The 14,035-nt window shown below is 37.9% G+C and overlaps 1 protein-coding gene across 1 annotated transcript; it reads right to left on the bottom strand.

Annotated features, from left to right (window-relative positions):
• Positions 1–1,008: 1,008 nt before the first annotated feature.
• On the bottom strand, positions 1,009–6,670 carry LOC121375974 (manganese-dependent ADP-ribose/CDP-alcohol diphosphatase-like). Its single transcript, XM_041503718.1, has 3 exons — positions 6,444–6,670; positions 2,469–3,155; positions 1,009–1,771 (listed from the first exon to the last, which is right to left on the bottom strand). Exons 2-3 carry the CDS (start codon positions 3,139–3,141, stop codon positions 1,470–1,472), a joined length of 975 nt encoding a protein of 324 aa, XP_041359652.1. The 5' UTR covers positions 3,142–3,155; positions 6,444–6,670; the 3' UTR covers positions 1,009–1,469.
• Between the last annotated feature and the right edge of the window lie 7,365 nt (positions 6,671–14,035).

Here is a 14,035-nt window from a genome sequence, read left to right as displayed (position 1 = left end):
TTCCCGTAAGTTCTTACCACAATAAACACAAACTAATGTACACCTTTCTATAAAATTAGTAATTCACATTTTACATGTAAAAAAAAAAAAAGACAGCATAAATGCATGAAATAAAATGCATTTCCGGTTTATACACGCACGCGTCCTTGAAATAGATCTTAGGTCTCACTACACAGATGTCACCTGTCACTGAAACCCATGTTAAATTGCCCAACTTCAAATGAAGATTGCCAATAGAACGGGTTCTCGTTGGCACTAACAACACACACCATTGCGAACATACATTATATAAGCATTTATTTTCACTCCAAAACTGAGAACATTTCCGTCTCAGTTTTTTTGCTATTAGACCGCATCTAGGTGTAGTACCGGTCCTAACAGGTGGTTCATTAACCGATTCACTTTGGCTTTCTCTTGAGCTATACACCCATTTCCCAAAAGGTCAATGCACAATATTACAAAATAGCATGGGCAAAATACAGCCAGAAGGCTTACCATTAAATATACATAATGTTTTAATTCTTCACCATTTCCTAGAAGTGAATATGTGAACCATAACTTGTGTCACAATTAGGAACTATAGTGGATCGTGATCAATAAACTCTCACCCGGAAGTGATCTGTGTAGTGAGACCTTAGACCTGGACCTGAACTCTATTAACGTGCCCATATCCTACTAGAGGTCCGGCCACGTCTATTCCAAGTCTATCTCAAGTCCAGTCTCAGGCATAACCAGTGACTTACCCATAATATCCATGCCATAAACCCATTTGATAGTTACCATTATTAACTCGGTTAATAATGTTTTGCTGTCAATGGGTTATTTGTTTACAGCCAACAAGATTTGTATACTTGAGCGTAACATTTTGATGAGATTTAGTTGAAGTGCGTGACGTCATATTACCTGTGAGGAGACTTCAGAAATTTAATTTGGAAAATATCAACCGAGTCTATGTTAATCGGTATTTGTCGAGGTTGATATTTTCAATATTAAAGCAAATTCATGACGAATCCTCTATTTATTTTAATGGGACAATTTTTACATTACTCAAAATAGGGGAAATGGACCTTTTAGAAACGCAATGTCCAAAAATGTAATGCTGTGGATTATTAGTTATAAAATATATTTGATTAGCGCGCTTGATCTTAGAGCATCTACACAAATTAGCAGTCGCCAGTTTACGATATGGGATAACGCAAGTTGACGCTGAACGACCCCGCTGCTCCTTGTCCCAATATGTCCAGCATGTCACAATCTAGACTAGCAGTCGCCAGTTTACGATATGGGATAACGCAAGTTGACGCTGAACGACCCCGCTGCTCCTTGTCCCAATATGTCCAGCCTGTCACGATGTAGACTAGCAGTCACCAGTTTACGATATGTGATAACGCAAGTTGACGCTGAACGACCCCGCTGCTCCTTGTCCCAATATGTCCAGCCTGTCACGATGTAGACTAGCAGTCACCAGTTTATGATATGGGATAACGCAAGTTGACGCTGAACGACCCCGCTGCTCCTTGCCCCGCTATGTCCAGCCTTTCACGATGTAGACTAGCGGTGGCGAAAGCGTCCTCCCCGGGACCTCTCTCAACGACGCCTGGCATCGTCACATGCAGTATACCCTCGCCATCCACGGCGTCCCCGCCGTCGTGGTTGTGACCACATAGATAGCAGACGACACAGCTGTGCTGGTGGAGAACGTCGACCACGTCTTCCGCGTTCCAGCAGAGATTCACGCAGTCGGACGTTGGTTGGAATAGAGGAAGATGACCTGGGAAACAAAGCATGCACATAGCCAATTGCACATTTAATATATAACAACACATAAACATTAATACTGTTGTCTAACATTTGTCATTGGAGTTAATATTATGTTAAAGCTTCTACGTTTAAATTGATACAAACAGAGTGAGGAGTAGTGAACTGGTGGTCATTTTGAATTGTGACGTCACGTGGCCAATAGGGGCACTGCCAGGTTGGTCCTGTATGCAAAGTGGCATGTTAGTATCAGATGCACTATTATACCCTAACTCTACTACCCTAATTGGGAAAGGTGAAAGAGACTAGTCAGATAAAAACAAAATCACACAGCAGCTGTCAGTTAATAATAGCTGAGTTTGTTTTACTGTTTGTTGTTGTTATTTGGTGGGGGGGGGGGGGGGGTTAAACTAAACTACGTGTACTTATCACATTTGTCTCGGTGGCGTGGTGATTAAGACGTCGCAGTTAAAGCTGGTGAGATCTATATTGGCATCTCAGTACCAGACTTCAACAACAATTAGTTTTAAACAATCAGTGGGGAAGCTTAAGTCCACTACTGTACAGTGACTCCTCCAACTAATCTTTAACCCACATACAGTCGTCAACATACACATATCTGAGAACTATGGTACCTTGTATAGCGGGTCTAAACTTTGAGTTGATAAAAACACAAAACTAAATGACAAATAACAAAAAGGACTACCTACCAAAGACTATAACATTCTGACGTAGCTTTTCGGCTTCTTGTACTTCAGTCTGCAGCCAGCTCAACTGTCTGGACGACAATCCTCCATTCCACGTCACAAAGCGCATATTTTCCTCTGGAAGTCCAAGCGGAGAAGCCAGATCCTCGTTGGTATTTTTTTCTCGAATTATCTCCATCGCCTCTCTGTACTTATCGCTGTCTTTGGGATTGCCTATAAGACTGACATCGTAGCAGTCTAGCGCCACGACTCTTACGGCTGGGTGAGGCTGGAAAGAGTAATACAGGCAACCTACTGCTGGCGAGTCGCATTCCTCCCTTCCAGCACTGAACAGCTCGGTGCCAATAAACTGTTCCCGCGAGAAGTTGTAGAGTTCGTGGTTTCCTATCACATGATAGACTGGCTTCCCGAAGCTGATGAGCGGACCGAGGGCAGTCCGGAGGCCTACGTCACTGCCCTTGCGTTTGCAGATGCCGTCAATGTGGTCTCCGAGTTGAAGGATGAAGTCCACTCTTGGCTTCACCTGACGCCAGTGGTTGACGGCGTTGTGGAGGATGTTCAGAGAGTTTCTGTAGTAGCGAGTTCTCGTCTTGAGGAAGTTCCTGCCGTTGTCTTCGTCGGCGTACTGAACGTCTGCTATGATGCCAAACGTCAGGACAGGGTCTCCACAACTCATCTGTGGTCGTTGTTCTACAAGAAGGAAAACAAAAACGACGTAACAAGGACTGTTATGATGAAAGTGTTGTCTTAAGAAGTGTCCAATGAAACAGTGTACCGGTCTGTTGATTTTCGCGAAATGATGAAACAGATTTTTTTTTGCTTGTAATAATATCCATTCCAGTAATCCAAAAATAGGCATTTGTCTACACAAAATGACAAAAGTCAGTATTACGTAAAAATTGTAAAACTAATTCTGGATCGAATCGAAATGATTCCATCACACTTCTCTGACCAACTACACAAAATAAACCACCAGTGTCAAACTGGCAACAAAAACAAAACACACAAAAACCCAACGAAATAATTGTTAGTCCAACGATGTATGATGTACAGTGGCATAGTTCAAAAACCTACATACTGAAATGATAAATGACTCTTTCCCTGGTTAATTGGTCTATTCTTTAAGCACATGATTTATTAATCATCGGCTATTGGATGTCAAATATTTGGTATTTTTTACATAGTTTCAGAGAGGAAACCCGCTACATTTTTCCATTAGTAGCAAGGAATTTTTTATAATATGCACCATCCCACTGACAGGATAGCACATACCGGTATTGCTCAAGGAAATTAAAACGTTCTCCGACAAATAACCTGTAACCTCTAAAATGGTAATGGATAGTAATTAGTGATAGCCTTTATTACTGCAAAGGAGTGTTATTACCTTAAATAAATCTGCAATACGTTTGGTTAAGTAGACCTTCCCATCTAGAAACACAGAACCAACGCAGTTTGAAAGAAAAGGAAATTATCACTATTATATGCAATCTAGTAAGCATATATATATATATATATATATATATATATATATATATATATATATATATATATATAGTGATTATTATACGAGACTGTGTGTCATACTGACTTTTATGAAACGGGTGTCAGATTCTTCTATTGCCCGAGCGACTTCATTTGAGTTCAATCCGATTCAGTCGACCCCCCTCCCACACACTCAACTTTTACACACACACACACACACACACACACATGCAAACACGCGCGCATATATACACAGATACACACAAATAACACACACACACGCACACGCACACACACATAATACATACAAACACACACACATAACATAACCAAAAAACAACACACACACACACACACACACACACACACACACACACACACACACAGCCAGCCTAAAGGGACATTCCTGAGTTTGCTCCATTGTAAAATGTTTCCGACTAATAAAATATTTCTACGATTAAAGTTACATATTAAAGCCGCACACCCCAGTTCCATCCAGCGAAAATAAATTATAATTTGGTTAATCTACAAACCTGTAACACACTTAGATCACGTTTTTATCAAATGGAGTGAAAAAGCGGGTTTTATATCGATAAATACCATGGGAATCCCCATGTCCCAATTGCTTGAAATAATTTTGAAAGTTAGTATTCTGATGTCACCGGTAGATGTCGCTCGAAGCACAACAATGCCTACATCACGACAAATTTCACAGACTTGGGGTGCGTTCGTTTCACCTCTCCTCGACATGTTCCAACTGTTCTGTCCTGGTTGTATCCCCTCTCCAGATATCGTAAGACTCAGCAAAATTATTGGTTTTAAGGGTTTGTAACGTTTTGTATTGAGACACTTACTTGTCTGAACTTTATTGTTACTGAAAATGTTCACGAACTGTGAAGAAAAATCTCACAAATGAACAACAACAAATCGGATGTTGATTGCGCGAACCGTGCACGAGAAAACAAACCGAACCAAAATGATAACGGTTACGTGATATACCAACGTCTGTGAAATTGAAATGGAAATATCCCCTCTAAAAATAGATTGGACCTCGCTTGCTTAACGGTTTTTTCTCGACAACACGTCTTGTGAAAAAATGCAAAAAATGCATTTCGTGGTTTTACAAACATCAGGATTACCAAAAAGCACTTCAGGTGAATGGAAATGTGTATTCTAAATAATAAAATGTAAGTAAAGTGCAATTTTATTTGTGAAAAATGGGGTTTAATAGCGAAAAACAACGCCGTAATGGTTAACAAATAAACGTAACTAGGGTGTGTCCCTTTAACCAAGACACCACGCTATCTTTATAGCCTGGGTCACAGGTCATAACAATACCTTGAAACCACGGGTTCGTTCAGCCGGACTGAGCGGGGAAACGTCCGCTAACTGGTTGATGCGCTTTCACAACGGAATAGTCATAGACATTAGCGAAACGTTCGATGGCTGAACTTAGGGACTTAAGGCCGTCCTTAGTTCAGACAGTAAACGTTTCGCTAACGTTCGCGAACTATTTGATTGGTCCACGACGTGGCCATATTTGGTTTACCGTGAAGCGCATAAACCAGTCTAGCGGATATTTTTCTGCTCGGTCTGGCTGAACTCATCTGTCGTGTCACGAATCGCGATAGCAGCAATCTTTCCACCGTTACAGTTTCTAAAACTGATATCATCCCACGTAGGGCAGGGCGCACACTTCCCACGTAGTGCAGAGCGCACACTTTCTACGTCCCTTCGGACTACATTACAATCATATTTAACGTTTGCTCAAAATCAATGTTTGTTCATAATAAATAAATTATAACATTCGCAGGAGTGCCATACGAAATTTATGAAACTCGCTATGGGAATAAAATAATTCCCAAACTCGTTTCATAAATTCGGTATAGCACTCCCGCTCATACAACAACATACATATGACAGCTTGGCTTGTATGTCGTTCATCTACACACACACACGCTGGTACATACACACACACACTAGTACACACACACACACACACACACACACACACACATACACACACACACACACATTAGTACACACACACACACCATGGGCGGATCCAAGGGGGGGGGGGGACAAGGGGGACGCGTCCCCCCCCAAAAATTGTTCAAGTGCCCTCAAAATGTCCAAGTGCCCTTTTTGTTTGTAGAATTTTTTTTTTTTTAAGTAAACAATAATTATATTGTAGATAAATGAAATCAAGATTTTCGTGTACATGCGCAAGCTTGCAGATATGTGTCTGTGTTATTGAGTCTCAATGGGGCCCCATTGAGGTTCTAACGCGAGTGACGCCAATTTACTTCATTATTGCTAGTATATTATGACGTAGAACTGTAGGAATTCATATTAATTGTAAATATCAAAACTTGTAGTAACGTGCCCTTTTGACGAGTCAATGTGCCCTTCTTTTTTGGTCCCCCCCCCCCTAAAAATATTTCCTGGATCCGCCCATGCACACACATTAGTACACACACACAATGGAATACCAACCTGGCTAACGGTGAATAGAAGCGGTCACTGGAACCGACACCAAACTTGTGTGAGATCTAGAACCCGTGAACTTGTGTAGAGGACTTTACTCGCCGGTGACACGACTTGGTCTGTGACCATTCAGTTTTAACCGGTATGAGATATAGAACCCGTGAGGTGACAAGACTTGGTCTATGACTATTCAGTTGTGAAATACCTACTGACGGCTAAAAATAGACCATTTATAAATCCGGAAATTCCGGTTTCAAGCTGAACACGACTACACAAACACTGTTGCCATTCCACAACGGCCTAACATGTTCGATCACATTTCCGCTATCGATATAGATTCTAATAGACCAAATCAATTTCTATTGCCGATAATGGTAACGTTTACTAATACAACTGATATATGCAGCGTATCAACACACCCAGGTACACCAATACAAAATGTGGCACCTCACACCTGGAAGAAAGTGTATGTTGGAGACGGGGTGGTAACATACCATTTAATGGTTTTAGTAGCAACCGTCATTTTTGCTGAAAATGGAAGTTCCATTTTTGGGGGTACCCTGCATTAGTTTCAACCTCTGGTGTATATTGCATAATAACTATATAACAAATAAACCTGTATTTATTTATTTATTTGCACAAATAGTCAATGTCACATATTACTACCAATCACAGCTACAGCTGTTTTTACCCCGTAAATATTAAACTTTGACACGGAACTCTCTTCTTTGGTACCATGCAACCGAGAATGAACGTCGTCATTACAGGCACGACGGAGCAGGTTGAACCCAATAATTCTGGTAGCAAATCTTTAGGCAGAGATGAATGCAGGAAACTGCATTTCAGTACATTTATTTTTCAGTTAGCACCTACCCTCCCCCCAATATCTACTTCCTTCCTTGTGATTTTAGCACAAAAGGAAAATTTGGGGACTTTTGATATGTTGTTATTGCTAATGATGTTCTGAATCTAACATGGGGGGGGGGGGCGAGGGAGGGACGTAGCCCAGTGGTAAAGCGCTCTCTCGCTGCGCGGTCGGAGTGGCATCGATCCCCGTCGGTGGGCCCATTGGGCTATTTCTCGTTCCAGCCAGTGCACGACAACTGGTATATTAAAGGCCGTGGTATGTACTACTTTGTATGTGGTGCATATAAAATATCCGTTGCTACTAATCGAAAAGAGTAGCCCTTGAAGTGGCGACAGCGGGTTTCCTCTCACAATATATGTGTGGTCCATAACCATATATCTGATGTCATATAATCGTAAACAAAATGTGCTGAGTGCGTCGTTAAATAAAACTTTTTTTTTTTTCTTTCTAACCTGGGAAAAAATCAGCTCGGTACTATTTTGCAATTTCCTTTCACGTGACTAAAGATTGACAGATTTGTACAATCCATATATATATATATATATATATATATATATATATATATATATATATATATATATATATATATATATATATATATATATAGTACTATGCACAGTTTATATTATTGGACCTTATTTGGTAGTTGATTATGTTTATTTTGTATTATGAGAGCACACAAAACATCGCAATATCTGAATGTCTGTTAATGTGCTAAACAGCTGTTACACGAGGAGCGATTTTAAATTTTGAAAAAGCATTTTTAAAAGTCACAATTTTCTTCGTAAAATAAAAAGTACGGTGTATTTTATTAACTAAACACTTCAGGGCCGTAGCTAGGATTTTTTGTTGGGGTGGGGGGCAGACGAATTCTTGGAACGAACGAGCATGGAAGGCGCAAAACACTAGAGGGTCCGGGGGCATCTTCCCCTCACCACGCCTCGGAAATGTTGAAATCTAGAGGTTCCCATTGTGCAGCCATTTTAGACAGGTTATATACTTAACACGTGAACATCAATAATCAGAAATTTTCTATTATTTTACTGGATTTGTTTCTTTGGGGACATTTATGAGACTGGTAATATATACACGTGTGTGAATGTGTCACCTGCTGATTACAAGCTGAAGTCGGCCTTGGTTCTGTCTGTCTCATATCACCTATCTGTTGTAGATTATTTATAAAATGTGTAGTAAAGTATCCTTATCCATACACATTATATACTTCTTCGAAATATGAAAAAAAGAAAGAAAAAGAAACGTTTTAGTAATTAATTAAAACTATTTCAACATGAGAAACAACCAAAACGGACAGCCTTACAAATATATTTTTAGTCTTAATCTTTATACGAATTAAAACTTTAAAGCTTATCCAAAAAAAAAATGTTTTTTAAATATACGATGTTACAAATGTCCGTGCGGTATAAGTACGTGCTCACAAAGATTGATGACGAAAACGGGTTACTAACGTAATCAGGTTACGGGATGATAATTATACATTTACGCCTGTTGTCTGCCTGTGAAACTTGGGGACTTTTGGTATGTTGTTGTTAATAATATTCTGAAACTATTCTGAATTTTTTTAGCTCTGTACTATTTATTTCCGGGGTTGGGTCTAATTTTTACCTAATGTTTCTGTCTATTTGATTAGTCAGCGGCGTTGCCACTTGGTCCAACGTGAGGTGCACAAATCAGTTTAGCGGACGTTTTTCTGCAAAAACAAGACGAAAAACCCGAAAAAAAAAGAAGAAAAAAAAAGTATGCCTCGTCCAGGCGCTCTCAACGTTATTGGTGCTGTCCTGTCTGTGGGATGGTGCATGCATATAAAAGATACCTGGCTAATAATTGAAAAATGTTGCGGGTTTCCTATGTAAGACAATTTGTCAAAATTACCAAATGTTTGACATCCAATAGCCGATGATTGAACAGTGTGCTCTAGCGGTATCGTTAAACAAAACAAACAAACATGCCACCACAACAGTGTATATATACAGTGGTTTAGACCGAGTACTCTAGGTAAGAGAGCTAGACGGACATTTAGACAGTTGTTAAAATATGTTTAGGAACTGTGCAAATGTCTTTCTAACTCTCTTAAAGCCGCACGCCCTAGTTCCATCCAGCGAAAATAAATTATAATTTGGTTAATCTAGAATTCTAAAATATGTGTGTAATTGTGGATGAAGATATTTTGTGTGTGTGCATGGATGTGTGTATGCATGAACGTACACATGTGGGTGTACATATTATACGTGAGTACATGTATGGGTATATATGTATGTATGTGTGTGTATGTATGGGTATGTAGATGTGTGTGTATGTGTGTGTGTGTGTGTGTGTGTGTGTGTGTGTGTATATTATATAGGTATATGTGTGTGTGTGTATATATATATATATATATATATATATATATATATATATATATATATATATATATATATATATATATATATATATATATGTATGAATGTGTATGTATATGTATGTATGGGTGGATGTATGTTCGAAAGGGTGTGTGTTTGGGGTGGGGGGATATGTGTACGTAGATATATGTGTATATATATATAATTTGTTCCAAATATTCTGTGCCAACATGTATGTTGTGGTAATAGCATGAATATATGTGACAAGAAAGAGTCGCACCAGCCATTGTTACATGTATATCAGGTATGCACTATATACATATGGTAGTAACGTGTGTATGAGATGTGTACGGGAGATAAATAGTGTATCTGAATACAGATTTTCTCAGTATATATCTATATGACAACCTATATGCATTTCATAGTACCGCTGGTGCTTGAATATTATGTACCATAGTGTGTATGAACAGAAAAAAGTTTAGAAGTAGTTGTGTTTGATCATACAGGTTCATGACAGTACATAATAGATACAAACCTGGTATATAGAGCATATATATAGAGCCATTTTTATGTATGTCTAAAGACATGTTTATCTGAGTACATATATAGATACACACAGGACTAGCTCTGGCAGTTGCCAAATTCGCCAATTGCGAATTTTAAAAACAACTGGCAAATCTTATTTTAAGTTGGCGAAATAATTTTATCAAAAATAACTGGCTTTCTGTCATTTTTGAAGTTTAATTGATAATTTGGCGAAACTTTGTGTTAACCCAGAGCTGGCCCTGTACCCGACAATGCATATGTATTTTATAGTCCCATTATTATGTACTAGCTAACACTAGTAATAGACATGTTTATGGAAATATTTATTGGAGTACATTTTCTCTTAGTATACTAGCGAATACTAGCATAGTATAGTTACTTAACAATGTATAACCTATATTTCATAGTTCCATTAATATGTATTAACAGACATCTACATCATGGAGGAACAAAATAGAACAAAACCTTAGTCTTCTATAAACCAAACTCAACTTAACACATCTAAATGAACAATTATCTTTTTTTTTTAAATTAATAATAATATATACATGTATATATATATATATATATATATATATATATATATATATATATATATATATATATATATATATATATATATATATATATATATATTTCTCACACACTCTTACTGTAATCTTCGTGTATGAATAAGTGTATGATTCCCGGGACAACTAAATCAATATTTCTTATTTTAAGTATGAACCAAAACAGCATGCTATCATTTATGTCATGGAATATAGATGGACTTAAAAAAAGAAGAAGACATATCTGAAATTAGAGAATTATTTACAAAACATGATTTTATCGCAGTTCAAGAAACCCATATACGAGATAAGGAATATACAGAAAGCAATATTGAAGGTTACTCAAACACAACAAAGCTTGCCATAAAGGACTCAAGAACTCAAAGTGGCAGGGGATCGGGTGGCATAGCCATCTACTACAAAACAAAATATCATAAACAGGTACACACAGTCCAAACAAGCAGCGCATACAGCCTTTGGCTCAGACTTTCAAAAACATACTTTGGGTGGTCACGTGATCTGTATATATGTTGTCTATATATACCACCAGCAGACTCCCCATATTTTCAGGACCAATTCCAAACACTCGAAAATGAACTGTCAACATTCAGCGAAAAGGGCTCGGTCTTGATATGGGTGATTTTAACGCTAGGACTGGGGATACTCGCCTACCTATAGTAGACTACATAGAACATGATCCCACAAATCACATACCTTTTCCATCTGATTACATTTCCGATAGCATATACCGATAACGACACTCGCAGGACATAACTTACAATAATCATGGCAAAAAGTTAATTGAACTATGTAAAACAAGTGGTGTCAGAATACTCAACGGACGAACACCTGGGGACTATCTAGGAAAACTCACATGCTTCAACTACCAGGGAAACAGCGCAGTTGACTATGTTCTAACCAATGACAGAACTATGAAACATGTAGTCGGTCTTTACATCTCTTACTTAACAGAAGAATCTATCCACTGCTCCTTATCTGTCATACTGAAATGTAACATAACCCATACCAGTAGTGACACTATTCCACTTCATCCAATACATACAAAATATCAACTGTCTGAAAAAAACAAGATGGCATATATAAACAGTCTCCTAGGTGATGAAGCACAATACAAAATACAAACTTTTATGAATGACTCCATCAATACCTCCTACACAAATATAGAAACAGCAGTAAACAAGTTCAACAACAAACTCATTGGAGCAGTATCTAGATCATGTCCCAAAACTCGCATCTGCAATAACAAAACAAGAAAGCTAAAAATTAAAAAAAATGCCAATAGACATCCAAAACCTCAAGAGTAAATTTACCGAAATTGTTAAATCACTATCTAAGGAACCTAATAACACTAGAATTAGGGGAAAATACATCCAATATAAAAAAAAACTAAAGAAAGCAAAGAAAGCACACAAACAATCTAAAAAAAACATGTTGTATGACAAACTCCAAAACCTACACAACAATAACCCACAGGCCTATTGGAAAATAATAAATAACCTAACAGAAAGAACCAGCAAAAGTATCAACCTGCCAGAAAATATGGCAAAGAAAATGCATGAACATTTTAGAGATATAAATGCTGAACCTACCCAACATACAACCATGAATATAGAATCTGATGCTAGATTGCTCGATGAACTTTTGATAACGGAATCCACCCAAACTAATAACAATGTACTAGACCAAAGTATCACGATCAAAGAGATTAAAACAGCCCTACAATCACTGAAAAACAACAAGGCATGTGGCTTAGACCAAGTTACAAACGAAATGTTAAAATATGGAAATGAAATCATCATATCACCCATAGCAAAATTATTCAAGACAGTATTACAGAATGGGATACTACCGTCCTCTTGGACAGTTGGTTATATCACACCAATACACAAAAAGGGATCTAAACAAGACCCAAACAACTATAGGGGAATTACCATTACAAGCTGTTTAGGGAAAATATTCTCCTCCATATTAAATAAATGATTAACACGTCACATTGAATCAGAAAACCTAATAGCAGACAACCAAGCTGGCTTTAGAGAGAATAGAAGAACTACAGACAACATTTTTATCATAAAAACGCTGATTAACAAATACATTGAACAAAAAAAAAGCAAGCTTTATCTCTGTTTCATTGATTTCCACAAAGCATTCGACACTGTTTGGGGAACCGACTTACTCCTTAAATTACTTAGACTGGGTATTGGCGGGAAATTCTTTCAGATCTTAAAAGCCATGTACAGCAAAACTAAACTAGCCGTCAAAATTAACAATCAAATAACTGACATGTTCCCATCTACAGTAGGAGTGAAACAGGGAGATAATTTAAGTCCCACTATGTTTAACATATATTTAGCCGATATGACATTCTCCAGCGACTGCCACTCGCCCCACCTACTAAATGAAAGAGTGTCGCATTTATTATGGGCAAATGACCTAGTACTTGTATCAGAAACTCAACAAGGTCTACAAAAAGCGTTAGACGAACTCCACACATATAGCCAACAATGGCACTTATCAGTCAACTTGAAAAAGACAAATTCCATGGTTATACAGAAAGGAAAACCAAGACATGTAGCATTTCAGTACGGCATGGAGCAAATCGAACAGACACACACATATATCTATTTGAGCTGTACCATTAACACCAATGGAAACTTAAGTACAACCAAAACAGATCTTGCAACTAAAGGACTTAAAACCCTATTCAGACTCCAAAAATCCTTTTCTGGATCACCTCCACCTCCCCAGATATATAACAAACTATTCGACACCCTAATCAAACCGATCCTTCTCTATAACTGTGAAATCTGGGGCATTGAACTAAATAATAAGATGAAAATACATGACCCTAATAAACTACTAGACATTTTAGAATCGGAACCATTCGAAAACGTACATATAAAATTTTGCAAATTCAACTTACAGGTAGGAAGAAACACAACCAATATTGCATGTAAAAGTGAACTAGGCAGATACCCACTAATAAATGAAATAAATCAGAAAATTATAAGCTACTGGGCACATCTACAAAATCTACCTCAAGAACGCACACTTCTACTTGATGCAGCTCAATACAGCAAGCTACCCGATAACAATAACAAAAACAGCTTTCACAACTACACAGCAAACATGCTTAAGAAAAACTGCATCGACATAACAGCTATTGGCACTACACCAAAGAACAAGAAAACTCTCAACAAACTAGTAACTGAAAAACTACAACACAACTACAGGCAATACTTTAAACAAAAATTAAAAGAC

Source organism: Gigantopelta aegis, chromosome 6 (genome assembly GCF_016097555.1).
Source record: "Gigantopelta aegis isolate Gae_Host chromosome 6, Gae_host_genome, whole genome shotgun sequence".
Classification (NCBI taxonomy): Eukaryota; Metazoa; Mollusca; class Gastropoda; order Neomphalida; family Peltospiridae; genus Gigantopelta; species Gigantopelta aegis.
This window is presented reverse-complemented; position numbering and strand designations above follow the sequence as displayed.